The 26,971-nt window shown below is 44.7% G+C and overlaps 1 protein-coding gene across 1 annotated transcript in view; it reads left to right on the top strand.

Annotated features, from left to right (window-relative positions):
- mtcl2 (microtubule crosslinking factor 2) overlaps nt 1-26,971 on the top strand; it is a gene marked incomplete at its 5' end in the record, with an annotated part of 125,094 nt that overhangs the window by 68,385 nt on the left and 29,738 nt on the right. Inside the window, 4 exons of the mRNA XM_080733006.1 lie at nt 19,964-20,026; nt 23,284-23,451; nt 24,968-25,121; nt 26,502-26,935. Of these exons, the coding sequence (XP_080589132.1) occupies nt 19,964-20,026; nt 23,284-23,451; nt 24,968-25,121; nt 26,502-26,935 (819 nt within the window). The remainder of the gene's footprint in view (nt 1-19,963; nt 20,027-23,283; nt 23,452-24,967; nt 25,122-26,501; nt 26,936-26,971) is intronic.

Genomic DNA, 26,971 nt, shown 5'->3' with positions numbered 1-26,971 from the left:
TACGGTCTAATTGGCTGCACCGGTGTCCTATTAAACACCAGTTCTATGACGGTGTGGGAGCAGCACATTAAGATGTCCTGCTGTGATTCATGTTTATTTATGCTGTATATTTGTTCAATGCCCAATAGTCCGTTTTCGACACTCATACCCCAGTCCTAAGTTTACTAAACAGAGTGGCTTCAAAAGCAGTGGTGGAAAAAGTACTCACATCAATACTGCAATTTAGAACTACAAGTAAAAGTCCGGAATTCAAAATTGACTCGAGTAAAAGTACAAAAGTATTGCCATCAAAATTTATATGAAGTACCAAAAGTATAAAGTACTCATTATGCAGAATGTACCATTTCACAAGCTTTAAAATGTAGTCTTTTGAAGATAGCAGATCTACAAGCTCACAATGCATCGCACCAAAGCTCACAATGCATCGCACCGCAACGCATTGTGAACTTGAAGATCGGCTATATTCAAATGGCCAAAATTACCTTTTACCAATTATAGAGGGTTTAAGTGGTACCAGCTGCAGCTCGACAAATAAAAGGTGAATTGATCAGAGTGCATGACGGAGGACAATATCACGATAATTTAAACCTCCACGATACGATTATCGTGAGTGTTTTTTATCACGATAAACCATCATATTGCTTATCGTCCCATCCCTAGTTAGAAAAAGACAGAAAAATGGAAAGGAAAGCAAACGTGCAGTAAGTGGTGTCATTATGAGTCTAACAAGACAAGGCCAGGAGTGAGGACCTCCCTGTCTCCATGGGGACAGAGGTCTCCGTGTCATGTTTGATTTCCTGTCAGAGGACCGAGTGCCAGGATTACAGGATTGTGACACGGATGAGAAGGAGGGATTGGAGGGATGATCGCGTTTAATCAAAGAAAAACGGGAGAAGAGATGTGAGGCGTTGGAACTGTTTGTAGACAAACATGGTAAATGCCATGTCAATTATGGAGGATATATCTGAGGTGATATGACAGCTGTGTCATATGCCTCATTTCAGGCACAACAACAAAGAAAGCAATTCATGCGATATATACAGTTCCTCCTCTATTTGACAGCCCTAACATATACAGTGTGTGTGTGTGTGTGTGTGTGTGTGTGTGTGTGTGTGTGTGTGTGTGTGTGTGTGTGTGTGTGTGTGTGTGTGTGTGTGTGTGTGTGTGTGTGTGTGTGTGTGTGTGTGTGTGTTCTTTGTTTGATCTGTGTGCCTGTTAGCAGTGCCACACATGCATCAAAGGGTCACATCCTTGTCCATTAAGTTTCTATCACAGACTCTCTCTCTTCTCCTGCCAGTGACATCAAACGGGACGTTACCATCAAACACCACATGTTTAACAGGGCCATTAATGTGACCTCACCTCTCACACAGTCAACTCAGTGTTCATTTAATTCTGAGAGATTACAAATGGAACCAAATGGAACTCCATTAAGGTTACAAAGAGATGTCCAGTGCTCTTCAGCCAGTTGTGTGGTAGAAGGGCTCTGTGCTCAGCAGTGGGACAAATTGAATAAGGAGAAACAATACCTGGGCTCTTCAAAACAACCTAGCCAAATTAAATACTGGAGCACTCGACTGGGTCAGTTTGTTTTATTAAATTGCAGGGGTGACCGGTGTTTCCACATGAGCCTTCCTCAATCCTCAGAGTCAATGGTGCACCAGTATTACTGTATAATGTCTCTGTCGGGTGGAAACCTCATACTGTATGTCCCAAACTGCAAAAGTACAGATCTACAAGAAATCTTTGTGTGTGCGTGTGTCCAGGCATTTTTCTCCATTTGGTTGCATTTGTAGTCTCTCTGAGTTACAAGGATAAATGTTGACTGAGGATTATGGTGTGCAGAGGAGCACACTATGCTGTACGTGACCTTTCGTTTACCAACGGGTCTGAACCGGAGGTAGGGAGCGCTCCGCTGTGTTCACTTGGACAGCACCGAGGTGGCGAAGGTCGAGGGGACGAAGATTTACGATTTTATCGGTACATAACTCGGACGCTGAGTCGGCTCAAGCGGATTTCGCAATGCTCGACGTGGCGACTCGCTCACGTTAGCTCGCTAGGCGGTGTCTCACGTAGATCAAGTCCGCTTGAGACGGACAAGTCTGCTTCTGTCGTCTCCACCGAAAACAAGCGCTCCCTTACATCTCACACCCACCCGCGCCCCCACCGTTGTGCTCAGACCAGTTCGGAAACCCGCACACGCATGCTGTACTGTGGTACACCTTGGACAGCAAGGAGAGTCCACGCACGCCACGCACGCGCGCACACACACACACACACACACACACACACACACACACACACACACACACACACACACACACACACACACACATTTTAAAGATGCAGTTCACACATCGCCAATTACTAGAAAGACCAGTGAAGCTGTCATACTCCACTTCACACTCATATTACCCCCCACAGACACACACACACACACACACACACACACACACACACACACACACACACACACACACACACACACACACACACACACACACACACACACATGCACACTTTCCTTTGCCGCTGGTGGCGGCTGCTAGCTGTCAGTGTTGACCTGTGGTGAACGGGTGTGTGTGAGGGGGGTGTTTGTGTGTCAGTTGGAAGTAGAGTGTATTTGACAAGGTTACTGGTGTGTACTAATTAGAGCTCTGAACCTCGTTTTTTTAGCGGAGACGTTGTCCATATGGAGGTTGTGTGTGTGTGTGTGTGTGTGTGTGTGTGTGTGTGTGTGTGTGTGTGTGTGTGTGTGTGTGTGTGTGTGTGTGTGTGTGTGTGTGTGTGTGTGTGTGTGCAAATGCAAGTGTTTCATACAATGTTATCATAACTAGAAAGGTCTAGATGTTTTATTTTTTTATTTAACCAGTAAAAACACATTGAAACACAGTCTCTTTTACACATCCATGATACACTACAACCACAAGTACCTAAGAATAACTCCAAAGTGATAGTCACTTTACATAATATAAAAAAAAGGAAGAAACCAACTGAGAAACTAAACATCCGAGCAAGTGCAGATGTTTGTATATACATGTACCGGTATATCTAAGGTGATTCTTTTAAAGCTTCTCAGACAATTTGAGGCTGGTCTGAAGGTCATTCCCCGACCAGGGACCAAATAAAGAGACGTTTTTTGCCTCCCTCAGATGTAAATGAAGGTACTTCACAGCGTAGCCAAGCATTGGATCTGAGAACTGTGCAGTTCTCTGCACAGAGACCCCTTGGGGTGATGATTGCACTATAAATAAAAATAAACTGAAACTGAAACTGAGATTTAACTCATTCCTGACCAATTCAAATTTGGAGGAAATGTAAGATGGGAGCTCACAGTAGATGTACTACTGTACTAGATCATAAACATAAATATGTAGGCCTATAGCCAGACAGACAGTTAGGCAGACAGACAGCCAGACAGACAGAGGAACACCTATACTTACTGTAGACAGTGAGGAAGGTTGCTGTGCTGTGTTATTAAAGGTGATGCTCTGTGTTGATACAACATGCTGGTTGTAGCTGAGATACCCAGTCTGACTCCCTCCCTCCCTCACACACACACACACGCACTTACGCGCGCACACACACACACACACACACACACACGCGCACACATGCACGCGCGCGCGCATATACACAGGCACGCATGCACATACGCACATGCACGTGCGTGAACAGATGGAGGGAGCCTGCTTATTTACTGGAAGAGCAAACAAAGTGTGTGCGTGTGTGTGTGTGTGTGCGTGTGTGCGTGTGCGTGTGTGTGTGTGTGTGTGTGTGTGTGTGTGTGTGTGTGTGTGTGTGTGTGTGTGTGTACTCATTAACATATGGTCTCTCTCTGTGACTCCATGGTAACAGTTGTGAGCTACTCAGGTGTCCGCATTGAGAAAAACACAGAGATGGAGGGAGGAGCAGAAAAGAGGGATGGATGGAGGGATGAGAGAGAGATGGAGAGGCAGGGGAATACCTTAAAGTCATACACGTCAGTTCTTAGACAGGATAACTAATGTATAACTATACTAGTAAGACGCCTCAGGGCGACATGCGAGTTGTGCCAATTCTTGGCCATCTGGCCAGTGATGTACTGTATATTGGACCAGTTACCCATATATGGAGACCCCTGGTACCCATAATACAGTACACTATATGGAGATATGCTGTGAGAGCCCAAACATGCTTACTCAGTTATTCGTTTAGTGAAAGTCCTATGATGTCTATGACATCTGACATCATACCCTTTTATGCCCCTACATGGAGATCCCTGTCTGTAGAATACTGTTTCTGTTAGTGTGGTATTTGGCCGATGTGGCCTCAATACTGTATATGGGCATTCCCATATGAAGTCCTATTAGATATGGGCTTAATATTGATGACATCTGAGTTAGTGTGACATCACAGTGAAGCCAGAGCGTGATGTCAGAGCGGAAAACCCATTCTGTTAGAGTGATTCCCCTGACATCACAGTGACATCAGAGCATGATGTCAGAGCAACAAACCCATAGAACCACAGTGTCAGGCGTTATATACAGAGATACATACTGTGAGTGCGACCCTTTACATACTAATCTGCGGCCTACAGTCGCAACTATAATAACATGTTAGTATTAGTATAGTATTTTACAAATAAAAAAAAAACATTTTGGAGTCATAGTTTACCAGGGAAATGTTCGTATGAGCCTCATTACGCTATCTAAATGTGCAGGTTCCTCTTACAATTCTTTAATTTCATAGGCTCCTCCGGTTGCACCTCATCATTATTCATTTCCCTCCAAATGAGCCTGAAGCGCATGCACCCAGAGAGGAATGCTCTGCAGTTGACTGTTTACTGGTGCTGTTTCTGTAGATAAGACTCACCTGGAAGCATGGAAATCATTTCATTACTGGGAAAAAAGAGGAGGAGAGGGGGCAGAGCTGGAGACACCTGGTGAGAGGAGAGAGGGAAGGAGACAGACAATAAAGGAAGAGAGAAAATTATAGAGGCTTGTTAATGTTAGACGTGATGAGTTGATGATTAGTGTTTGATCATGGAGAGGTGAGATCAACTCATGGTACTTGTCCCCTCTTTAAAAAACATAATAGAGTCTGCACACTTTTACGGTGTGTTCACACCAGACACAAAGCAGACCTTTTCCCTGCTTCACTCTAGGGGGGGATGGGACGATACGCGATATTATCGTTTATCGTGATAAAAAACACTCACGAGTAAATGCATACAATCCTAGGAAACAAATGGTATCTTAATTACCGGTAGTTTAGTAGTTGTTATTTAGTAACAACTTAAGGAGGTCTTGTTAGTACTTTTCATTGGTTATTGGTTAAATATTTTCCACTTTCAACCTGCCATCCATTCAATAGGCATGTCATTATAGGTGAAAACGTCCAGTTGTTTTCACAAATAGAGAAAACTCACGTTGTTCTTTATTTTTACATGACACTGTCAAGTATAAAGGGCATTCATCAATATATGGATATACAAGGTTTCTGCCCGACAGGGACGATATGTCACGAGAGGTGTGTAAAGTATGTGACATGTGTCATGAGCATGTGGTCTTTGTCAGGTGGAAACCTTGTATGTCCAAAACCTTCTTTTTTGGTCATCATTTTAAAAATGATTTAAAATAGTGAAAATAGACTATCTACAAGCACATGCGAGGCACTGTGTGCTTGTAGATCTGCTATATTTTCACTACCTTTGCAACACTCTTGTATACTGAAGCAGGGCTTTAATTTACTGAATAAAACATACAAATGTGAAACTTGGAGATACAAGGTTTCTGCCCGACAGTGACGATTTACATGTAGAGCATGGGAAGTGACCCCTCTTGTCCTCTCATTTTTCACTTCCTTCCTCCCATCATCCATCTCTCCCTTCAGCCTTTATCCATTCCTCCCTGATCTCCTTCTATCCTTTTTCCATCCCCCATTTTACCCTTTCTTCTTTCTCTCTGTCCTGCTTTGCATTTTTCCATCGCTCCTCCTGTACTACCTCTCTCCCCGACCCCCTCCCTCATCTCTCCATCCCTCTCATCTCTACTAACATCATTCTATTCCTTCATTACTCTGTCCTTCACTCTCTCCATCCATCCCTCTCTCTCCCTACCTACTGTGTATCATCTCTCTCTCTCTCTCTCTCTCTCTCTCTCTCTCTCTCTCTCCTCTCCTTTCATCTATTTATGTTGGCCACAAGCTGCCAACAGGGTGCCTTGGCGACAGGCTGCTGAAGCCGTTGCCGCGGTAACCTATTCTGGTCTGTTGCTTGCCAGTAGGATGGATGTGTGTGTGTGTGTGTGTGTGTGTGTGTGTGTGTGTGTGTGTGTGTGTGTGTGTGTGTGTGTGTGTGTGTGTGTGTGTGTGTGTGTGTGTGTGTGTGTGTGTGTGTGTGTGTGCGTGCGTGCACGCACACACAGATAAAGGATGTCTATGTCAGTGGGCTCATGGACATATCAGAGATTAAGACATGAAATATTCACACCCCCCGGTTGTCTACCTCTTTCTCCTGTCCTCTCTGTCCATCAATCGTCTCTTTTCATTGGTGCCAATCTCCCCCTCTCTTATCCATACTCATATCCACCTTCATGTTCTTTTGAGATTCCTAATTATTGTTTTAGTTTCAGTGAAATAAGTCTGTATCCTCAATTTACTTTTTGACCTTCTTTGTAATGTATGTTGTTGGTTGAGAGCACTTCAATAAATTACGGTAAATCAAATATAAATTCCACCCCCCATGAATATATATAGTTGTACACATCCACAGTTCCACACTAAATGTTGTTGCACCTTGCTGGGTCACTTAATCATTATCACTACCCAGTATCATTCTAATTATCACTTTTCAATATCAATCAAACGCAACTCTCGATATGATTCAGATTGTAATTTTTCAAGTGATGTATATTGGACCAGTTACCCATATATGGAGACCCCTGGTACCCATATATGGAGATCCATGTACTGTATATAGTACATGCCTTTTATGCCCATACATGGAGATCCCTGTCTGAACCAGCCACACAGATATATGGGCTGTCTTCCTCCATATATGGGCATTCCCATATGAAGTCCTGTTAGATATGGGTTTAATATTGATGACATCAGGGATCTCCATATATGGGCATAAAAGGGATTCTGTTAGAGTGGTTCCCATGACATCACAACATAAAATCCCTTTTATGGCCATACATGGAGATCCCTATCTGAACCAGCCACACAGCTATGGACCAGGTCTTGGCCATCTGGCCAGTGAAGTATATCGATGACATCAGGGATCTTCATATATGGGCATAAAAGGGATTCTGGGGAATACCCATATATGGACTTTTATATACAGTAAGTGGTCACAGTGATGTGTCAGGGGAACCACGGTGTCAGGCGTGACCTACATACAGACAGAGATACGTGGACAAGATGTGCCGGTTTTCATAGTAAACTTGCGGTTGCAATTATAAACCAACCTTTGAGGCACAATATCTTCTTTAGATTTTTTGGGGGGAGAACGATCTATTGATTACTGAATTATATTACATTGACAAAGTATTACATTACAGGGAATCAATTCAACACTGTACACTGTACACTGCAACATCCCTGGCTTGTCCATTTACGTTGGTGGTTCTCAACCTTATCTGGATCGAGGCCCAAAATCTCAAAAGCATTTGCTATTGATCTGGGCCCACCCATCTGACGCGTGTTAAGTGGTCTGATGGATGGGCTCCGTGCATTTTCAGAGCACTGTTTATTTTAATGATTAATCAACCGATTGTGAATTCCAGATTGGAGCAATGGAACTAACGTAGTACACTTAAAGCTCTTATTGATCGGTTTCCAAATGAAACATTTCCTCACTGTTTTAAAGAAAAAATACCATGAAATTGTTTCTACATACATATATATATATATATATATTAGGGCTGGGATGCGATTAAAAATTTTAATCTAATTAATTACTAGCCTCGTAAACCAGTCTCCCTTCCTGCCTTCATTCGAATGCGAGCATATTCGAACTGAAGATGGGTGGAGTCAGTTTACTAGGCTAATTAATTACAGGCTCTGTGATTAATTAATCTCAATTAATCACATTTTAATCGCACATCGATATTTGACCTGAGAAGCATTTTTTTTCAAGTAAAACAAATTTTTTTGTACGAGTGAATCAACGAGTGAGTTTCTTAAATCTAAATTTCGCATCCACTGGGCCAATCAAAGCGCTCTGATTGGCTACTTCTCCCTTTGCGTTTGTTGTCTCTTCTTGGTTGGTGCATGGCTATGATCGGTATGCCCGAAACTGAAGGTTCTGTGGTGCAAAAACTAAGTGCGATTAAAATGTGTTAATTTTTTTTATCGTGTTAATTTTCTGTAATTAATTAATCGCAATTAATCAGTTAACACAACTAGTGCCTCTTAATCTGAAGGTTGCTTGGTGCCTCGGTGCCACGCAGTTTCCTCCATAGGCCGCCGCTATTATTTTGAAGGGCTGGAAGGGGGTTGTTTTTGTTTTTTTGGATTATCACTTGACGGCAACGATTACGTCATCTAGTCACATGACAGTGTGGGACAAGAAGAGGAAAGATGGCTGCGCCCTGCCTTGTGCCTTGTTTACATTTAGATCTGCTGCAAAATGTCTCAAAATGGCTATTTTGTTTAAATGAAGTTTCTTTATGGGCCTCTCCATTGACTTAACATTGAGGAGCTTCACTTCGCGTGCACGCCCAACGTGCGTTGTAAACAAATCGCCGACATTACCGATGCGGGCGGGACCGGAGCGACGTACAGTAAGTAATCATATCTTTACTGTATATACAGTAAGATTCACAGTCCTCACCGTCAACGGCGCCATGGTATTAACCCTTTCAATGACGGTGAGGACTGTCAACGGCAGCAGAACAGTTAAAGTCCCAGTACAAGGAGGGGGAGGGAAGGGGGAGGTGTGAGAGGCACTTGGTTTTGAGATGTGATGTCTGCTGATGAGCTGACCGGTTTAGAACACACACACACACACACACACACGCACACACACACACACACACACACATGCGCACACATACAGTACACATCACGCACGCATGCACGCACGCACGCACGCACACACACACACACACAAACACACACACATCCTATTGTTGCCACAAGCTGTGACGCCCCCAGCACAGTACACACCCCAGCACAGTACACACATAGCCATTTCTCAGCCTATTGTTGCAGCTTTATTCAACTTTTAATAACACCACACACACATACATACACACACACACGCACACGCACGCACGCGCGCACACACACACACACACACACACACACACACACACACACACACACACACACACACACACACACACACACACACACACAGACACACACACAGACACACACACACACAACAGATTACGCGTGCATTCCACAACTACACACATGAATTATTCAGATCAGTAATAAGCAGACAGTACACCATACTGGTGTCCATTCCCCAAGGTCACCTACTAACATACTGACACACACTCTCTCTCTCACACACACACACACACACACACACACACACACACACACACACGTATGCACACACGCTCGCACGCACACACACTTATATTCTTATTTGAAGTCTCTGGGACAGCGTATTGGTTTTAGTAACAAAGAACAGATAAAAATCCCTTCCCTCCCTACCATCTTCGTCTCTCCTCCCTAACTCCTCTCTCTCTCTCTCTCTCTCTCTCTCTCTCTCTCTCTCTCTCTCTCCCTCTCCCCCTCCTCTCTTGTGTATATCCAATTTCTTCCACTCAGCCCTCCTGCCATCATTTGTACTCTTCTCCATCCTGTAGGATCCAGAGCTCTCATGGGTGTGTGCTTTGTGTATAATGTCTTAGGACACAGAGTAAACAGAGGCAGCTGGGTGCTGTCGTCTCTGTAGTATATAGACAATGTATATGTCAATATCAAGTGGGTGGGGGGAGCATTACAAAAAAGGAAATATACTGCAGGAGAGAGAGAGGGCAGAGGGAGTTGAGGTGACAGCTACTGTACCTTTAGAGACCAGAGACAATGGCAGAGACAGAAGTGTGTGTGCGTCCGTGTGTGCGTATTTACACACTTTTTTTCTTCTATTAAAGTCTTTTCAAAAATGTTTGTATTAGTTTGCATTCATGAAATATTTTGAAAATATGAAGAGAATGCAATAACTTATTACTTTGGTAAGAGATATTTATCCATAAAGATACAGTCTGGTAAAAGTACAGATTGCCGGTGTCATATAACAGCGGTTCTCAACCCAAAATAATCTTATTTTGACTGGGGACCCCCCACACACACACACACCCACACCCTGACGAGAACTAAGAGTTGAGGCATTACATTATGTACCAGTAAGGCTCCCTAATCGGGAGATAAGCGACCGTAGGTCACTTATCTCCACAAATAGGGCAAAAATGTGTTTTGCCAAAATCTTCCTGATCCATGTTGATGACATGAGTGTAGACATACTGTGTAGTGATTTTTGTGATTTTAGGGCAAAATCTGTAGGAGCAGTGTCCAAAAATGTGTTTTTAAAAATCGGCCTGGAGGTGGCGCTATATGGGAGAGATTCATGTTGATGGGATGAGTGTAGACATACTGTGTACCGATTTGCGTGATTTTAGGGCAAACATTGTAGGAGCAGTGTCCAAAAATTTGTTTTGCAAGAATCGGCCTCATGGTGGCGCTAGAAGAGGGCCATGTGAGAAATGAGGGGTGGGGTCTCCGCGCCGGCAAGGCGGACGAATAGGTACCGGCCCCGGCTGTCCCGGTCGCTCCTAGCCGGAGTTACGGCATTTTATGTGAGCTGCAGTGTAGGGGGTCCTCCACTGGGGGCGCCACCACTTTTGCATCCGTTCTGGAGCACCAGGAGTGGGTGGTCCCCGGGAATTCCCCGTGAGCAGCCCCGTTGGGGTGGTCATTTGGTCAGTTTAGCACATTTGGTCATTTTTTACATCTGGTTGTCCCCCAGGGACTTGGGGGTCCCTGGAGCTCCGGGGGTCCAGTTTGGCAGGTAAGGAACGTGTGTGCAAAATTTGGCATGGATCGGGGCAACGGTTGCGGAGATATGAGCAGGGCAAGAGTGTGACGTGTGAGGTGTGACAGACAGACTGACTGACGGACGGACTGACGGACGGACTTACACTTTGTGCAGGGTTTGATAGTAAATGCGACCTACGGTCGCAATAACACGGTTCTATTGTGAAAATAGCAGATCTACATGCTCACAACGCCTCACAATTTCTGCGTCTAATATTTGACAATTTGTTATTTTAGAGGTATTAAAAAGTCCTTAAATTGACACTTTAGAAATGTGCAGATACCCTCTATACACTTTAAACTTTGTGTTGGTTTGTTTACTGTTGAGAGAGAAAACAATGTTGGACATTAAGTTAATCATCTGGGGACCCCCTAAAATAATTTGGGGACGACATGCAGCTGTTACAGCAGCACCAGACACAGTCAAATCCCCTGTGCTCAGTTAACTCTGAGAGTGCACAAATGTAACCAAATGGACCCATGAGGGGCGTTCCCAGTTAGAGATGACATTATCGCTGAGGGTTTTACTTTGTGTGAAACACACACCCACACACGCGCGCGCGCACGCACGCACACGCACACGCACACACTCACACACACATTGGACTGGAAACGTAGTGTAGTGTAGTCAACAATATCATCTACAAGGGCTGTCACAAATATTACTTAATCGTCTAATCGGAATTATTTGACATAATCAATCATTTTGTCAATCGTTTACATGTTGAAAAGTTTTCATATTTTCAAACATTTTCAAAAATAGTGGAAATAGCCGATTTACAAGCTCACAACGCCTCGCGTCACGAGCTTGTAGTTCGGCTATTTCCACTATCAATGTTCTTTTTAAAGTATAAAGTTGTCAAATATGTTAGTCATTTCTTTGTATATTTAGGTTATGTGTCATATCTACCATGTACAACTTAAAAGCCTACAAGCCAAACAGGAATGTAATAGTCAACGACAAATGCACAATTAAATCGTTAATCACAATTATTTGAGTGACAATTGATCATTTTGTAAAATGTCATAATCGTGGCAGCCCTATCATCTATGATCTGCTTGATATTCTATTTGTGGGTATCTCTCTTTCTCCATCACTCTTTCCTTCTCCCTCTCTCAGTGTTGAGGTCATGACCTTATCCATCAGAGAGCTTCCAGACACCAGGTTGTTTATCATCTGTCTCTCTCCTCTTCTCCTCCTCACACTGTCTCTCTCTCTCTCTATCGTCCTCTACTCCTACCTCTCCATCACCCCTCCTCCTGGCAGCTCTATCCGTAGCCCCCCCCCCCCCCCCCATCCTTTTCCTTCCTTCTCTCTTTTTCCTCTAATCTCTGGGCTTCTCATTTTCTTTAAATACAGTATGCTCCTATTTCTATTATCTTCCCCCCTTTTCCTCTTTCTCTTCACCTTTCTCTCTCATTCTCCTTTGTCTCCATCCTCTCTCATCGTGCCACCAACGTAGACAAAGAGATTGCGAGAGTGGTTGTGTGCATGCGTGTGCGACTGTGCGTGTTTGCGTGCGTGCGTGTGACAGAGAGATTATTGTGCCTCTGTGTGCATCTATTAATGAGCTGAATTCATAGAGGGTCCATCCCAGTCCTCTCATCCATGTCTCTCTGTCTCTGTCTACTCTCCTGTTCTGTTCTGTTCTGTTCAGCACCTCAACCTCACCCTGTTCTGTGACTGTTGTATGTCAGTGACTCTCAACCTGTGGGTCGGGACCCCCGGGGGGGGGGGTCCCCAAATTATTTTAGGGGGTCCCCAGATGATTAGCTTAATGTCCAACATTGTTTTCTCTCTCAACAGAAAACAAACCAACAAAAAGTGTAAGTGTATAGACTAGAGGGTATCTGCAGATTTCTACAGTGTCAATTTAAGGACTTTTTAATATCTACATCTACATGCTCACAACGCCTTGCGTTGCGAGGCGTTGTGAGCATGTAGATCTGCTATTTTCACAATTGAACCGTGTTATACATAATGTAATCCCCAGTTAAAATATGATTATATTGGGGGTCGCGGCCTGAAAAGTTTGAGAACCACTGTTGTATGTCACTGAATGAGTTCTGTTCTGTAGTGTCCTGTAGTGTTCTGTTCTATAGTGTTCTGTTCTGTCCTGTCCTGTTCTGTCCTGTCCTGGCCCTGCCCGTGCAGCTCAGTGGTTCAAGGTAACCTCACAGAATGTGTACTAATAAAAGTCACTTAAACAATATTGCTGTGTCACTATAAATGTCCTACCTAAATTGTCAGCAAGGGCTTTTTACTTTTCTTTGGATGGGTCAGTGCACATTAATGAACACTAAAACCATCATGTCCCCACATGCCCTCCTTCATGGGTACGTCTACACACAGACCGGCTACGGACCGCATGTGGAAAATCTTCACCGCTGGCAACGTCTGGAAAATAGAACAGTGGCGTATCGGAGTGGCGGGCGAGGCGTGAATGCGTGCCTGCGTGCGTTTATTGACGCCGCAGGTGTGGGTATGTTCTTTGAAAATAATGGGGGTGGCTGTTTTGACGTGCACCTTCTGCAGCCGGTGTGTGTGTCCCTTTACAGTACTATTTACTCTGAATCTGTACCTTAACTGCTGTGCTGCCACTGGCGAGTGAATCTGTTTGTCTGTCTGTCTGTCTGTCTGTCTTGTTCCCACCTTAGATGAATAACAGCTCATCTGCACTGCCGGCGACGCGAGCGACGTGATGTCGCTCGTGGTAGGTCAGGACGGTGTCATTGAAACTAATGCATTTTAATTAGATTTCATCGTTCGCATCACTCGCGGTGTGGGCAGTGCGGATGAGCTGTTAGGGTGCAGTACTTGAGAGGTGTCTATATTAGCATAGGATACAAGGTATCTGGGGATGCTAAAATATTTATTTGACACAAACAGAAATAATAAAGTCCATCTGCAGGCTGCCAGACCGGCTCTTTCTCTCTCTCTCACCCTCTCTGTTTCTCTCTCTCTCTCTCTCTCGCTCTTCCTAGTCCCTCCACAATGTACTGAAAGGAGTTACGCTTAACTTGCTTCATAGTTGGGCACTCCATGCAAATACATTTTTCTCCACTACTGCGGATGCTCTCTCGACCTTACTCTCGACACAACCTCAACTGACACCCGCCCAGTTTGACTTTGCAACAAATTTCTTACACCAACATTGTTTCCATGAATCATTTTGTTGATAGATCGTCTCTTATGTAACCATTGTGATGACGCACTCTCATGATGGCACCTAAAGCTTTGTACTCACGTGATGGGATGGTAATGAATGCAGGCATTCTGACAAGGTACTGTAGGGTATCGTGATATTGACAGTTGAATACCTGTAAATTGCTGCCATTTCAAGCGGGTTTGAAAGGGAGTGTGTTACTCTGTTTTCCCAGGCAGCAACAGTAGTACTAGTAGCATTGCAGCAGCAGTAGTATTAGTAGTAGTCAGTTACAGACAATGACGGTTGAAAACTTGACCATTTGGTCAACTAACTCGAGTGCCACTCAGTGACAAACAGGGGTGTCGCACCAAATTCTGGGCCCTGGGTACTTTAACTATTGAGAAATAGCGGATGTACTGAGTACACTGAGTGCCGCGCTGCGAGCTGAGTTACAAATGTTCGCTTAAAAATACATAATATTCAAAGATTTGCACACATTTTCACAACTTTTCAAAAATAGCAGATCTACAAGCTCGCCGAGTGCCGCGCTGTGAGCTTGTATATCTGCTATTTTTCAATAGCTAGGCAATAGCTAGGCACCTCCACCTTGGGCCCTAGTAACTCTGGGCCCTAGCAACTCAGTCCCACTTCCCCCCCCCCCCCCCCCCTTGTGATGCCCCTGCTGAAAAATATCACCCTCCCTGTCTGGCTACCGACAAAGTGCTCGACAAAGCCGGTACTTTGGCCGCCCATTATGACATGCTCAGAATAGGGACCATAGGGTCCATGTGGTTAAAATGAGGTTGGCTGTGTACAGTTATTCAGTTAACCACGTGTTATCTCTGGCTAGCAGTGCAGAAGAGTAATGGAAAGAAGCCAGCGGCAGTTTGTTTAAATAAGTCCATTTCATACTCATCCATGTGCACTTCCCCCTGTAATGACTGGTGGGGTGAGGTACACAGTGAACTGAGCACATTTAATTTCATTGATTCACGCATACGCACGCACGCATGCACAAGCACACACACACACACACACACACACACACACACACACACACACACACACACACACACACACACACTGAAAGCAATCTTGCTCTTGAGTACATACTGAGAGCTTCAGTGTGTTTTAACCTGTGTGTGCATGCGTTTGTGTGTGCGTGTGTGTACGTGTACGCATACTTGTGTGTGTGCCTATAAGTGAAAGTACTATACAGAGTGCGATGCGGTACTGGTGAGTTTCATGGCTGGTTGCACGTCAGATAGGGTCAGATAGGGTCAGATTGACGACGGAGAGAGAGTTGATGCTGGTTTGTCCTCTCATCCGTGACCCAGGAATGACAACATCTCCCCGTCTCTCTCTATCTATACTACTCTCTCTGTCTCTCTCTTCGTGTCACCGCCGCTGTGTGGTTTCCACTTGTTCTCTGACTGTCTCTCCCTCCAATTCTCTTACTCTGTCTCCTCCACTTTCTCACTCGCTTCCTCCTTTTGTCGTCCAGTCAGGTGGAAAATGATGTCCTGCATTTATGTGTGTTCCATCCTTGCTTATCCTTGTTTATATTTCCCCATTTTTCCTCCTTTAGGCCAGGGAGGGGGGGCTGTTATTGTCTCCACCAGCCGAAGGCTGAGGGAGAGTATGTTTTCCCCTCCGTCCGTCCGTCCGTCCGTCCGTCCGTGCGTCCGTGCGTGCGTCCGTGCGTCCGTGCGTCCTCGCAGTTTGTGAACAGCTAATCTCAGTCACCGTTGGCCCGATCGCTGCCAAACTGAGCACACACACTCCCTGGATGCCAATCTAGAACCTCTGCCCCACATTTTTCAAATCAGCCTCATGGTGGCGCTATAACAGGCCGATTTGTGTGGCCTGGTTGTTACCAGCTAATCTCCGGCGCCGTTGGCCCGATCGCTGCCAAACTGAGCACACACACTCCCTGGATGCTAATTCAGAACCTCTGCCCCACATTTCTAAAATCAGCCTCATGGTGGCGCTATAACAGGCCGATTTGTGTGGCCTGGTGGAGACCTGTGCTCGGAAGAGCACTGCTTCTAGTTGATCTTGATTCTTTAACTGTCACGCTATACTACCTCTATCCCCAGTAATGAGGGCTGGATACATGAGAGCGGGGAAATGAGGAAGTGTGCTTGCTTGCTTGCGTGCGTGTGTGTGTCCGAACACATCTACAGTATGTGTCTGTGCATGTCTGTAAAAGACTTTATAGCATTGGTTCAGTCCCTTAAACAGGCACAGTAAAGGCTGAGCATCCATAATACTACGGTATAGTGTACTGTAGATATAGAACCTTCACCTCCACCACACTATCATAAACACATGCCTGTGTCCATCCACCACAGCACAGGAAAGCCACGCTGTGACGCATCACGCACGTGTTGAGCTTGTAGATCTGATCTCTTTAGTCCAGGGGTCTTCAACATGGGGTCCGGGACCCCTAGGGGGTCCTCAGAGTTACTACAAGGGGTCCTCCAAATCTTCCAATCCTTTTTATATTAACAACTTGAACCCTAGTGTCCATATTCTGAGAACTGTAGCTATATATAGTGTTCTATAATAATTTTCTATAATAATTAAAAACATTTTTCTTTATAAATAACTTATAATATATATAGTATATAATATTTTGTCTTCAACATATTTTTTTCCCAAAATGATAATTGAAAAATAGGGGTCGTCTCAGGTTCGTCCTATATTCGGGCCAATACGGTATTTGGAGAAAACACTGGGGAGAGAGAGAGAGTCGACTGACCTTAGATGACTGGTACATTGTTAGCTGATGGAAAGATAGGGCGGTGGAGAGAGACACAGATAGAGAGTGATTGAGAGACAGACAGACAGACAGACAGCTAAAGCGAGAGTGAGAGAGAGACAGAGAGATGGTGAGTGAGAGAGCAACGTGTCAAATAGTGACAACCAGAGAAAGGGTTATTGTTATTAACGAAAAAAAAGTTTGGTTCACGGTCGTGAAAGAACAAAACGTAAGCTTTATTTGCGTGTGAAAGAAAAATACAGAGGAAGGGAAGGTCTTTTCATAGTGAAAGAGAATGATAAAGAGGGGGACAAGTGAAATGCATTGCATAGTAACAGTGCAGTGTTGTGGAGTGGACAGAGAGACAGGGGTGGACAGAGTGTACACAGGACTGTTACATCAGCCTGTCATTGCCCTCTGAGCACTGTGTGGGCGAGGGAGATTCATTACAGTACTACTGTAAGAGAGAGAGAGAGAGAGAGGCTGCAAACAGGGGTCAGCAGAGAGAGACCGCTGAGAAGAGAAGACAGGAAGAGAGACACATGAGAAGTGAGAGAGAGAGAGAATCAATCTACTCTTATTGGTTATTTATCATAAGACACTTAAAGGTGTATTCAGTGATAATGAAAGTGACGGGGGGTCATCTTGACCCTTACTGGCCTTACGGCGTGGAAATGTTTAGTTTTTTATAGATTTTTTACAGCATTATAATGTTCTCGTTTTGATCATTAGACCCGATCACTGAATATTGGTAGGCCTACGTCTCCAGCTTCAGGATATGTGTGATACTGATTTACTACGAGACTGTGGCATTTTATGAGTTCATTAGTTTACAATCTAGGCATTTAGCAGACATTCTTAATTCAGAGCGACTGTGGTTCTCAAAACTTTTATTTTGACCATCATAACTAAACATCATAACATAATTACGGCCATACTCTACCCTGATTGGTCGAGGACTGGCTGGCCACTTCTGAAAACCGAATCTAGCTATGCTCGCAACACAGACCATGGTGGAAGTCCTTATATGGTCAGGAGGACACATTCTAGTGAGGAGAATGAATGGAAAATGTACCAATTATATTTTTATTTGAATGAAATACAATCACTGAATATACCTTTAATCGTCCTCTACATGCAGCCAAATGGGTCAATGATCCAATAGTTCAACTCCTGCCAGAATCAATGGTTCCATTAAGAGGAGGCTCTATTGATCTACTGAGTGGAGTTTAGTACCATTAACACCCGGCTTTGGGTTCCTATCGGCTGCTCCGAAAATGGGTATAGGGGTTGAGTTGGAGAAAGTCAGGTAGAGAGAGAAAGGATGAGAGGAAAGGAAGATGAGAGAAAGAGAGAGAAATTGTGGAAAAGTGAGAGGGGGAAAAGAGAGTGAGATCTGTGTTTATTTATATATAAAGATTGTTTAGTTTTTCATTATTTCAATTTCAATGGAATGTGTTCAACAATCAAATTCTTTTGCAGAATTCTTACAGCCGATAAGATAAGCAACTAAAAAGGGCCTCAATAATAACTCAATAATATTTACATCGCCTGATGCAGTAACGTCTAACTCCCTCGGCCTGCACGGCGGTGGATATAAATAACTAACAAATTCAATTCAATAAATAAAGCAGGCATTTCTTTCCATCTGTCTGCCTCTCATCCGTCTGTTTTCTACAGTGCACATGTTGTTTCTTTAAGGTAATCTCTCCACCAGAACAAACCAGCAAAGTCATCTTTAATAGTTCTAGCCTTTCATTTACAGCCACTCAATAATGCCACTCAGATTATCTCCTTCACCTCCATCTGTTCGTCATCCCTCCATCCTCCCATGTTCCTTGCACTCCTCCGTCCCGCCATCCCTCTCTCCTTCTCTTTTGTTGTCGGGGCTCATGGCGGAGCGGGTAGCCAGTTTCCATGGGAACGGACGGAGCCAGATGAGCTTAGTTACTCACACTGCAGCAACACGTCTGTCCCTGAGACTGTGTGTGTGTGTGTGTGTGTGTGTGTGTGTGTGTGTGTGTGTGTGTGTGTGTGTGTGTGTGTGTGTGTGTGTGTGTGTGTGTGCGTGCGTGTTTGATTAGTAATGAATCTGGTCTCAAAGAGAAGGAGGGGTGATGATTTACAGTATGAGTGTAATATGTAACACACTAAAAAGACAAACACTGACTGTGTGTGTGTGTGTGTGTGTGTGTGTGTGTGTGTGTGTGTGTGTGTGTGTGTGTGTGTGTGTGTGTGTGTGTGTGTGTGTGTGTGTGTGTGTGTGCGTGCGTGCGTGCGCGCGCGCGTGCGTGTGTGCGGCTGTGCATGTGCGTTTCTGTGGGGTGTCTTTGGGTGAATTTTAGAGTCATTAAACACTTTTATAGTCAGATCAGAGCTTACACAGTATTTCTCTCTCTCTCTCTCTCTCTCTCTCTCTCTCTCTCTCTCTCTCTCTCTCTCTGATGTATTACCTCTTTTCCACTCTGTTTCTTCCCTCTCTTCTCTCCCTTTGCATCTCTCCCTCCACCCAGGCTCTCTCTCTCTCTCTCTCTCCATGTTTACATGAGGCCAGCCAGCAGTAATTCCCCACCCTGTATCAGTGTCACCATGGAGATAAACATCTCCATGAACATCATAAACATTGCCATGGCAATGGTACCTCAGGGCAAGAGAAAGGAGGAAGTGTGTGTGTGTGTGTGTGTGTGTGTGTGTGTGTGTGTGTGTGTGTGTGTGTGTGTGTGTGTGTGTGTGTGTGTGTGTGTGTGTGTGTGTGTGTGTGTGTGTGTATCAGTGTGTCTGTGCGCACACACACTCTCAGGCTAGTAGACAGTAATCCCAGATGTGATATCCAGGAACTCTCTTTTAGTCTTTGAGACAGTTTTCTTGTCTTTTTGTATTTATTGTTTGCAGTGTTGAGTTTACACTGTGATCTGTCTGTCTGTCTGTCTGTCTATCTGTGTGTCTGTCTGTCTGTCTGTCTATCTGTCTATCTATCTACCTTACTAATGACATTTGTGTATTTGTGTTTCAGAGCTCTCAGAAGAAGAGGGGAGCTCGACCTAACAACAAACCAGACAAGAAGACATGCACACAGGTAACACACGCACACATGCGCGCGCACACACACACACACACACACACACACGTACGCACACATGCACACTAACGTCGTCCACTGCCTTCGTGGCGTGTTTGAGGAGCAGGGAGATTAGCCTTATACAGTGAAATGAATCAATAAAGATTCGCGCCAAAACTACTGAGTCAGCACCCCAGTCTACAGGCACTACACCTGGAGCGACCGACATCGATCCAACTCACAGAGAGAGAGAGAGAGAGAGAGAGAGAGAGAGAGAGAGAGAGAGAGAGTGGGTGGGTGTTGAAGTTGGGAGATCATGATTGATTGAACACAGGACAGGGCAATGGAACGAGGTGGTGGACAATAACTAAGTAGATTCTCTTTTACTATTTTATGACTGAAGCTAATTTTTTTTGCAATCTCATGACTTTCATTCTGCTACATTTCTAATAGAAATGTTCTATTTTTGACTCCACTGCATTTCTAGGAAGGTGCTCTATGACGCAAACCTACACAAATATATTATGATGGATCAACCACATACTGTAAACCGTATTTCAAAGATAGTGAAAATTGCTTATCTAAGGGTGTGACACGTTATAGATCTTTTTTTAATGTCTGAAAACGTCTGACTTAAAAAAGATTTATTGGAAATAATAATGTGTACCGATTTACGTGATGTTTGGACAAAATCTGTAGGAGTAATTTTTTGTTGTTGCCAAACTCGTCCTGCTGGTAGCACTATAATAGGCTAATGTGAAATGTTGGCATTTCTTCATCGGTTTCGTGGGAATGTGAGTGCAAAGTTTCATGTGGTATAAATCTGTTGGACTAATAGCTAGAAGTGTGTTTTGTAAAAACAAAACGGCCTCTGGTGGCGCTATAACAGGCCAATGTGAAATATTTGGTCTTCTGGCTCTGCTCTGGCCTCCAGGGAGTGTGTGCATAGTTTCATGGCGATAGGTCCAACCGTCCAACGGTAGCTCTCCACAGATGAACGGACGAACACACACACACACACACACACAGGTTTGCAATTGCTACTTTGTGGGGACATTACACATAGTCTACTATCTTTGTGGGGACATTCCATTCATTTTAACCCTAACCCTAAACCCTAACCCTAACCCTTAACCTAACCCCTAAAGACCTTGTGGGGACGTATTAATTTGTCCCCACATATTTTTGTCCCTGGATTGTACTATCTTTGTGGGGACATGAGGTCCCCACAAAGATAGCTTTGCAAGCCCACACACACACACACACACACACACACACACACACACACACACACACACACACACACACACACACACACACACACACATACACACACACACACACACACCTATTCAGTAAAAAAAAATATATATGTTACAGTACGTTTGGGTAACTCAGTACGTTCATTGTAAGAGCGCTTGTTTTGTCGTTCACCACCAGATGGCAACGACAGCCATTCACTAGTGAAGGCGCTGACGTCACTCGTTTGCGACTCTCTTTCTTTATTTACTAGCCTAGCTCGGCAGTGTTTAGCCATTAGCTTACTATGAGCTAGGGAGCGCTCCATTGTAGTCACTTGGACAGGGCGTTTATCGTGGGCTTGCCCAGGCCTTACGGCCTGGGCATAAATATAACGATTGCATTCACCACGCCTTCGTAACTTCGCGGCGGCGCTCGGGGGCGAAGAGCAGGACCAAGGTCCGCTGGCCTTCGCGCCCCTTGCAATGTCGTGGACAATCGAGCGGCTCCGCCTGGAGGACGTTGTTGTGCTCAAAGCGACCACTTGTTCCGCCCCGTGCCGCACGACGAGTGCTCCGTTTCTCGACCGTACTGTTTCTCTATCAAACCGTGACATATATATATATAAAACCTAAAAATGCTATCTAGCTTTCATGTACTGAATGCTCAACTCGCCTACCCTCAACTGTCATTGAGGGTAGGCGACTCAAGGCGAGTGCTACGGTAAGTGCTATGGGCTTCTGTGGAGTCTTCAGGCCACGTCGGAAGCTAGGCACACACACACACACACACACACACACACACACACACACACACACACAAGGACGCACGGATGGACAGGGGCGTATACATATTCTCGGCCAGGCGTTTGGCATGGCGGAGAAAACAAAATACGCATTTACTTGAGTATAGAGTATACTCCACCACTGATTTATGATTTCTTATTTCCATTATACTAAGAATGTTTTCTGTCCCTATGAACTTCAGCTAATTATGTGTTTGTGTCATCCCCCATGACGTCTGTAAAAGCCACTAACAGCTGACTGGGTTGGATGTTAGTTCCTATGATCATCTCTGGCGCTTGACCTCATCATGTGGTGCTCTAGCTTGAAGCCACAAGTTGGACTGTTAATAAGAATCATACAACCTTAAATAGCATTGAACTGTACCAGGTAAACGTTTTATACCAGTTTTAACTAGTGTTAGAATCCAGTATAAAAAAAGTTCCAATACATTATCAATAAATGTTTGAAGTCACAGCCTGCATGTAGAAGAGGGGGAAGAGGGAAATAAAGAGGCATTTTGCCCTTTGAAATTCTTTGATTTTTTTTCTTTTACAACTTACCGTACATGGTTGACTCAAACTGTCATGAACATACTGAAGGTTGGCTTAGACCTGAACAGACACTTCTACTGTCGCTGCGTGCATGCTTGCGTGTATGTTTATGCACTACAGTACATATAATACTCTACCCCCCTCCCCCCAACCTAAAGAATGCCAGTTCAACTTTCACTCAATGTGTCTGTGTGTGTTTACATCTCTCCTTCCTAGAGCAGGACGGCTCAGAGCTGAGATGTCACCTATACTTTACATACATTTGTGTGTGCGACTGTGCGTGCGTGCGTGCATGCGTGTGCCTGCGCACACGTCTGTGTGTATTTGTCTCTTTGCTGCAGTTTATTTTCCCCATTTCCCTCCCTCCATGTGTCACTGTCCTCTTAGAGTACACCTTAAAGTGAATATACAATATGTGACTTCCAGTTTGTCTCTGCAGATACATCTGCTCAGTGTTCTGGGCCACAGAATGTTTAAATATCCCTTTTTTGTTTCCTTTTTTTGTATCATTTCAAAAGATAAAACCACAACACACTTAGCTATCTCAAGCTAAAAACCTAGGTAACCACTGTCTTATCTAACCTGTTCTTCCCCCATCTCAGTCTCCCTCCACCATCTCTTATTATGCTGTGTCCCTCTCTCTAATGTCTTTGATGTTTTCTCCTCTTTCCTCCCTCCCTCCCTCCCTCCCTCCCAGCAGGAGGACAGCTCAGACCTGAAGTGTCAGCTGTACTTTGCCAAGGAGGAGTCTGCTCTGATGTGCAAGAAGCTGACCAAGCTGGTGAAGGACAGCGAGGCCATGAAGGAGGAGCTGTCCAAGTACAGGTCTCTGTACGGCGACGTGGACGCTTCACTCACTGTGGAGGAGGTGGGAGGATGAGTCAGTTAAATGAATGGTTGGACATTCTATTATCGTCGTTGTCGGGTGGAAACCTTGTATGCATCGCGAGGCGTTGTGTGCTTGTAGATCAGCTATTTTCACTACTTTTGTGCGACAAAGAAGGAGTCGCCAGCACACAAGGAAATCCTTGCACCATAAAGACTCCATTTAATTTGGAGTGTTGCGGGCTTTCTGCTCTGTTGCAGTCTCTGTCTCTACTATTTTTGTGCGACACTCTTGTATGATGAAGCAGGGCTTTACTTTACTAAAAACATACTGTACAAATATGAATCTTGGAGATAACAAGGTTTCTGCCCGACAGTGACGATATGTTAAATTAAAGGTTTGATGAATGTTCAGATAAAAGGAAGAGTTGGCTGTTCAGTTAACCCATTAAAGGATGATGACTTTTTTTTCTATTGATTACTCACGCCATGGAGACTTGAGTTCAATAATATTTATTTTGTATTTGTTGCATTCCTAAGACAACATTTTGATTATAGTAAATTTACCCCCATTGATTCCAGATGGGGACCTAAATGCAAGCTTGCTTGTATATCTGCTATTTTTGCAAAAATCTAAAATGACACAGATGCTTTTCCAGTTTTAATGCTTTAAAATGGATGGTTGGGTGTTCAGATAAATGAAGGGTTGGATATTCGTTCAAATGGACGGTCGGATGCAATATTGATTGATCGAGCGGCTGGATGCTTAGTTGATTGGCCATTGGTTGGGGGTTTTATCGACTGAACAATTGATCGGTTGTGGTAGTTGGTTAAAGTAATTGGTAGAGTGACCATTGATTAAAAAATTAAATTGAGGAAAAACACTGCCTGATTGATTGATTAACTTATTATGTAATGAGAGGATAAAGTGGTGAACTCGTCTATACCCCTGAGGCTTGTGTGTCTCCTAACCTAGGGATGGGACGATATGTAAATCGCAATATACGATATTATCGCGATAATCAAAATATCCCCAACATCCATTAACCTGGGGCGGAACTTTTGCAAAAGAAATAGCAAGATCTACAAGCTCACAACGTGTCACAACGCGGTGTGAGCTCGTAGATCGGCAATTTTTTGGCAAAGACATTTGATAGAGTGAAAAAAAAAGACTGTATCAAGTATATGTACCGGTATATTATATATAAGTGCCTTTTACCACTTATAGAGGGTTTAAGTGGTAGCGGATAATTGCAGCTCTGCAAATAATAGGTGAATTGATCCCAGTGCATGACGGAGGACGATATCACAATACAGTTTACAGTTTAGGCATTTAGCAGACGCTTTTAATCCAAAGCAACTTACAATAAGCAGGTAATACATCAATATAGTAAGCAAGATAATATGTCAGTACATCAACAACAATACAACAAATGCATAGGAATATCAATCTAGAAAACAAATAAATAAATAAAATCTCCACGATGCGATTATCATGAGTGTTTTTTTATCACAATAAACAACAACATGGCTTATGGTCCCGTATCCTTACCGTCCAGGTGGCAGACTCCCCCCACACACGGGAGGCGGAGGTCAGGTCCCATCTGAAGCTGGTGGAGGAGGAGGCCAACCTGCTGAGTCGCCGCATCGTGGAGCTGGAGGTGGAGAACAGGGGGCTCCGAGCAGAGATGGAGGACATGAAGGGACCTCAGGGTACACACTCTTTTTGAGCGGTGGTCACAACGCTCCTATACGTGGCCGTGTGTGTGGGTCTGTCTGTCTGTTTGTCTGTTTGTCTGTCTGTCTGTCTGTCTGTCTGTCTGTCTGTCTGTCTGTCTGTCTGTCTCCGGGTATGTAGCCTGCAGTAACCTTTTCTGACCACACATGTTACTGTAAGGGAGGGGCGCTGTTGTTCAGGATAGGCCAGGCATAGGCCAGGCACACTCACACACAAACACACACACACACAGGGGGCACACACACACACACACACACACAGGGGGCACACACACACACACACACACACACACACACACACACACACACACACACACACACACACACACACACCACCGCTCAGTTCACACGAGTGTGATTTTTTTTTTTTGAGCGGTGGTCACACCGTCTCCATAGCGTGGCCGTGTGTGTATCCGTGCGTGTGTGTGTGTCTGTCTGTCTGTCTGTCTGTCTGTCTGTCTGTAGCCTGAAGTACCTTTTTTGACCACACATGTTAAGGGAGGGGCGCTGTTGTTCAGGCCACTGAGGCCAGGCACACACACACATTCACATTCACATTCACACTCACATTCACGCCCGCACACACACACACACACACACACACACACACACACACACACACACACACACACACACACGCAGCCTCCACCGCTCAGTTCACACGAGTGTGATTTTTTTTTACTATCTGAGCTGTTTGTTTGGAGAAATTGTCATGAAATTGTGTTTCCAATCCTATCCACTATATTTATATAGCACATTTAAAACGACAGTGTTGTGAACCAAAACTACTAAGATACCAAGAGCACACAATCCACAGTAAACAGGACAACATATAGACTAGGGGTCTTCAATGTTTTCAGGCCAAGGACCCCTTAGTTGAGAGAGAGATGAAGCAGGGACCCCCACAACCTTTTCAGAGATTATATAGTTTCATTGTTTGACAGCACAATCATCAGTGTATTTTGAATTCATGTCAATTTGTGTTTTCAGATATTTAACTACTTGAACCTTCAATACTTAATAAACTTGACCTATCACTCTGTACTTAGTCTGCTCTTTTTCCCCTCTACACCAAAGCTCTTAGCCGATCGCTGCGAGGCATTGTGAGCTTGTAGATCTGCTATTTTTGGCTAAAGTTCTCTGGACGCTAGGGTTCAAGTGGTTAATATAAAAAAGGAGAAAATCACACAAAGATTTGGAGCACCCCCTGTAGTAACTCTGGGGACCCCCTAGGGGTCCCGGACCCCCTGTTGAAGACCCCTGGTGTAGTGTAACTGTGATATACCTTGAAAATAAGCTTCTGCTCCTGTTAGTATAATGACCTTCCTTGACCCTACCTTGTTTTTCTACTCCTAGACGGCCCTCAGGAGCTGGGCGGTGGCTTCGGGGCGGGGCTCGGCCTAGGAGGCGACGGGGCCATAGTCCTGGGAGGCGGGGCGTCGTCGGAGAACGTGATGGAGCTCCAGAGACACCTGCAGTTCGTGGAGGAGGAGGCGGAGCTCCTGCGGCGCTCTCTGACGGAGATGGAGGAACATAACAAACTGCTCATGAACGACATCAACCGCTACAAGTCGGAGCTCCCTCCCCCGGCGGCGCTGACCTCCGCCAGCAACAACAACAACCTCTCGTCCAACTCGCTGGCGTCCCTGGCGGACGGAATGCTCAACGACAGCCCGGTGCATTCCATAGCCAGCATACAGGAAGGGGCGGTGCTGATCAGCACGGAGGCCCCGCCCCAGGTGGAGGAGCTCAGAGCGGCGAGGCTCCAGATCGGAGAGCTGAGCGGCAAGGTGAAGAAGCAGTTTCAAATGTTTTCTTTTTTTTGG

Source organism: Nannobrachium achirus, assembly GCF_963921795.1.
Source record: "Nannobrachium achirus genome assembly, chromosome: 9".
Lineage (NCBI taxonomy): Eukaryota > Metazoa > Chordata > Actinopteri > Myctophiformes > Myctophidae > Nannobrachium > Nannobrachium achirus.
Note: the sequence above shows the minus strand (reverse complement) of the source record. Positions and strands in the feature narration are given on the sequence as shown.